General features: G+C 51.4%; 1 protein-coding gene across 2 annotated transcripts; it reads left to right on the plus strand.

The window, feature by feature from the left end:
- The first annotated feature begins 234 nt into the window (after positions 1-234).
- On the plus strand, positions 235-4,473 carry LOC136591852 (uncharacterized). 2 transcript variants are annotated; one of them, XR_010788014.1, is made up of 3 exons: positions 707-818; positions 3,189-3,233; positions 4,211-4,473. XR_010788014.1 is itself a non-coding variant. In XM_066588555.1 (2 exons), exons 1-2 carry the CDS (start codon positions 578-580, stop codon positions 4,151-4,153), a joined length of 1,206 nt encoding a protein of 401 aa, XP_066444652.1. In that variant the 5' UTR covers positions 235-577; the 3' UTR covers positions 4,154-4,195. The 2 variants fall into 2 exon arrangements, 1 of the variants encoding a protein (XP_066444652.1); XM_066588555.1 differs by lacking the exon at positions 4,211-4,473 and having other exon boundaries at positions 235-818; positions 3,189-4,195.
- The last annotated feature ends 244 nt before the right edge of the window (positions 4,474-4,717 follow it).

Raw genomic sequence — 4,717 nt, forward strand, 5'->3', positions numbered from 1 at the left:
TATTCGCCACCAGCACTTAGGGGGGGATAGGGGGGGGGCAGCGACCAGAATAGAGGAGGTGGACGATTTTCGCGCTACAGCGCGGAAGGGGCGATCATTTCATCGCTCAAAAGCAGCGACAGTTCGCACCACAGCGCGGTATGGGGCGGGCGCCGGGAGCGGAAAATCAGCGTATTTTCGCCCACCAGCGCGGAGCAGGCCGGCAGACAGCGAAGAAGAGGCAGCGAATTTTCGCGCCATAGCGCGGGGGGGCCGGGGGCCTCCAACTGTGTCTTCAGCCAGGCGCAGGGAGTTCAGGGTTTCATCCAGCAGCAGTGTAGAGAGGGACTCCCCGGAGCATTGCGCAGCGCGCAATAGCTTAAGCCGCCCCCATCATAGCAGCGGTAGAGTTATAGGGCAGGATAGGTGCAGGCAGTTAGAGGGGGCAAGGAGCAGGCGTACAGCTAGGGCGCGCGAGGAGCGCAGCTGCTCATCATCTTCAGCAGGACGAGAGGAGACGAGGAGGAGCAGATTCGTACGGGGTGATCAGGCAGAAGCGGTGACTTGGAGGGAAGGGCAGAGCAACCGAGAGGTGGAGATGCAGGTCATGAGGAATTTGTTTTCACGGTCACCGGCTTCTTCTGCAGATATCAGACAAGGAGAGCGCGGGAGCAGACCGGGTAACAGGATGTCAGCCTGCGGGGCTACAATGTCAAGGAGCCCGAGGAGCCGGCGTGTCTCCCAAGAAAGTGGCACGGCACGATACGCACGGGAGTACCAACAAACATCACTGCCCGCCCCTAACGTTCCCTTGGCTATGCCGGAGGTCAACGAGGCGGGTGAGTCGTTTCATTTAAATAAAGTTTGGGATAATGTGTCCGGCACGAGCCGGAAGGATGAATTTATGGTGGCTCTCAGAGCCTTGGTGGATAAATATGATATGGATAAAGGGCTTCTAGTGTCCTATGATAAACCGGGGAGGGCGGCCTCGCCCGAGGTTGGTGGTCCAGCACAAGGACAAAGGTGCCTGCCCTCGGTGGCAGGGGTGAGCGAGGGTCTGAAATTAGCAGACTCGCTGTTTTGTGGAGTAGCCCCGTTGGATGCGGGGCTGGAGAACGAAGTGGTATCAAAAATTATAAATGGTAACTATGTGGATATATGGTCGCTGTTATCAGTCGAACACGTGTCAGTTGACAGGGAAAGGTTCACTGAACGTGGGAGCGAGAAAAAACCCAAAGTAGCCAAAACATTTGGGAATTGGCTACAGGCCTTTTTGATTTTGGCACATGTAGTGTGCAAGCAGCAGCCGCAGAAGGGCCCGGAATTGCTCGTGTACATCAACACGATCCACAGTGCATATAAGTTGCACGGGGGATCGGCTTGGTGGCGATACGACGAAGATTTTCGTCGCAGAATTTCGGGTTCACAGCAGATCAGTTGGGCGTCAAAGGCGACAGACGTTTGGATCCAGTTGATCCTGGCGCAGAAACCCGTAAAACATAGCTTTCAAGGATCGGCCGCAGGAGCCAGCGGACAGCAGGCTGCTGCGGCCCCAAAACCGTCCGGTTCTTGCTGGGCCTTCAACGAAGGCCACTGCCGTTTTTACGCATCGTGCAAATTTCGGCACGAATGCTCGGTCTGCGGAGGTTCGCACACGGCGTTGCGTTGTTTCCGACGCCAACGAGCGACGGGAGTTCCCGGCACAGGGGCGAACGCCGGTGAGCGTCCAGTACCTGGAGCCGTGGCTCGACCGGTACCCACGGAGACTGGAAGCAAACCTGCTTAGAGCGGGGTTTGCTGAAGGTTTCTTTATCCCGCATTCCCCAGTTTCGTCGGCGTCTTTTTGCCAGAATTTAAAGTCCGCTCGCGATAATAAGCAGTTGGTGATGGAGAAGTTGCTGAAGGAGGTAGAATTGGGTCGAATGGCGGGCCCATTTCGGGAACCGCCTTTCGTGAACTTGCGGGTTTCCCCTTTGGGACTGGTACCGAAGAAGGAAGCTGGCAAGTTCAGACTTATCCATCACCTATCCTATCCGTCGGGTGAATCAGTCAACGACGGAATATCAAAAGAGCAAGCGGCGGTGTCATATGCGTCTTTCGACTGCGCGGTTGCATTAGTTAGACAGGCAGGTAAAGGCGCTTGGTTGGCAAAGGCCGATATTGAATCGGCCTTCCGGCTCCTGCCGGTGCATCCGCAGTGTTTTCATCTGCTGGGATGCAGCATCGAGGGCCAGTTTTTTGTGGACATGTGCCTACCGATGGGTTGCTCTATCTCCTGTTATTATTTTGAGGTTTTTAGTTCATTCTTGGAATGGATGTTAAGAGTGGAGACGGGCATCTCATCGGTGTCGCATTATTTGGATGATTTTCTTTTTGTTGGTCAGGCAAATTCGACGGCCTGCGAGTTTTTACTTTCGTCGTTTCGTAGTTTGATGAGAAAAGCCGGGGTCCCCTTGTCGGATGAGAAGACGGTTGGCCCCGCATCGAGGCTCGGTTTTTTAGGCATAGAAATCGACACGGAGGAAATGACTTTCCACTTGCCGGATGAAAAAGTGGCGCGTTTGCGCCAAGTCGTGGAGTTGGTGGGCAGTTCTCGGAAGGTTACACTGCACCAACTTCAAGTATTGTTAGGGTTGTTGAATTTCGCGTGCAGGGTCATTCCGATGGGGCGAGCCTTTTCCCGGCGGTTGTCACTAGCAACGAAAGGGGTAAAGGAACCCCATCATTTTGTCAGGGTGACAAAAGGGATGAGATCAGACCTGCACATATGGAGAGTTTTTCTGAGTTCATTTAACGGTCAAGTAATATGTCTGGAGGAGGAGAAGCAGAATGAAGAGATCGGCTTGGTATCGGATGCAGCTGGTTCTTATGGATTCGGAGTAATATTGGGTGATCAATGGTGTTGTGCTGCATGGCCGGATACATGGATTGAAAGAAAATGGATAAAGAACACAGCGTTATTGGAGATTTTCCCTTTGGTGGTGGCAATGGAAATATGGGGCCAGAGGTTGGCCAACGGTAATATTTGCTTTTGGTCAGATAATCAATCGGTGGTGCAAATAGTCAACAAGCAATCGTCATCCTCAACGTTGGTGCTGGCAGCATTACGCCATTTGATCTTACGGTGTTTACAGCACAATGTTAAGTTTAAAGCGAGACATGTACCAGGATATTTGAATGCTACTGCTGATGCTCTTTCTCGTTTTCAGATGTCACATTTCAGGGAGCTGCACCCGACGGCGGAGGTCGAGGGGGTATGTTGCCCTGCTTTCTTGTGGGAAGTGATAGAGGAGAGCTGTTAGCTCTCGTTAAAGCGTCAGTAACAAGTACCACATGGAACCGATATAACAAAGTATGGAAAGAATGGTTAGCAGCGGCGGGTGGAATTTTTCCAACAGAAGAAAGAGCAAGGGCGGTGACATTAGATGTCCTGTCCGCGATGCGTAAAAGCGGGTCTTCAGCGGATGCGGCGAAAAAACGACTATCGGCCATAGCATTTTTGTTGCGCTTACACGGGACAAGAGACGTGACGAAGGACTTCGTTTTTGGGCAAATAATAAAAGGGTGGAAGAAGGACAGGGTGACCAAGGACGGCAGGCGCCCCATCACGTTCGAGTTATTAAATGCTATTCTCAACGTGGTGGAGTCGGTCTGCACGGATGCTTCCGAAGCAGAGCTTTTTCGCGCGGCTTTTTCCATCGCCTTTTTTGCCGCATTACGCATCGGGGAGTTAGTATCGGCGTGCAAGTCAAAGCCCGGGGGGCTGTTTTTCTCAGACGTGGTAATTGACAAAGACTGTATTAAGATAGGTGTCAGAAGATCAAAGACAGACATATACGGGATGGGAGAATGGATTAGAGTGGGAAAATTGGGGACAAAGTGGTGCCCGGTGTTACTGGTAAAGGAGTTCGCCAAGAGACACTGTGGGACTGGTCCGTTTTTGTGCCATGCGTCGGGTTTTCCCCTAACTAAATACCAATTTACGGCGGTCATGCGGAATAGCATTAGAATGCTAGGCCTTAACCCCTCGGAATTCGGATCACATTCGTTTAGGATCGGAGCTGCGACGTCCGCTTTTGCGTGTGGCATGGGTATCGAGGGGGTTAAGAAGGTGGGTCGTTGGAAATCAGATGCTTATCGGTCATATGTTCGGCCAAATCTGAGAGTTCTATAATATTGTTTATGGTGTTGCGATTTCTGCTTTGGTTTTGTTCTTTTATTTTATTCACAGTGTCGGATTGGACAGTATGGGTGGTGGGCCACTCCTATGTATACTGGGCGGAAAAGAGAGCCAGAAATAGGCCCATTGGCGTGAATTTAGGCCTTAATGTGCCAGTGCGTTGGCTTGGTATTAGAGGATTACAATGGCCCAGGCTGCTCCAGGAGGTTTTAAAAATCAGCAGCTGGAAGAATGACAGAGTGATATTAGTTATTCACGCTGGTGGAAATGACCTTGGGAAGATAAAGGTGGCGGAGTTGATAGCATTGATGAAAGCGGACAATTTTCGTTTCAAGGAATTTTTTAAGAGGGTCATAATTGTTTGGTCAGACATCGTGGCCAGAAGAATTTGGAGAGAGGCAAGAGATAATGAAGCCATCGAGAGAGTAAGGAAGACTGTCAATTTTAGGATATCAAAGCATGTGCGAGCGTTAGGTGGGATAGCAATACGTCATTGGGAGCTGGAGAGAAGAGAGCGCGGGATGATGCGAGGTGACGGAGTGCATCTTAGCGACATAG

This window comes from Eleutherodactylus coqui, chromosome 1 (assembly GCF_035609145.1).
Source record: "Eleutherodactylus coqui strain aEleCoq1 chromosome 1, aEleCoq1.hap1, whole genome shotgun sequence".
Lineage (NCBI taxonomy): Eukaryota > Metazoa > Chordata > Amphibia > Anura > Eleutherodactylidae > Eleutherodactylus > Eleutherodactylus coqui.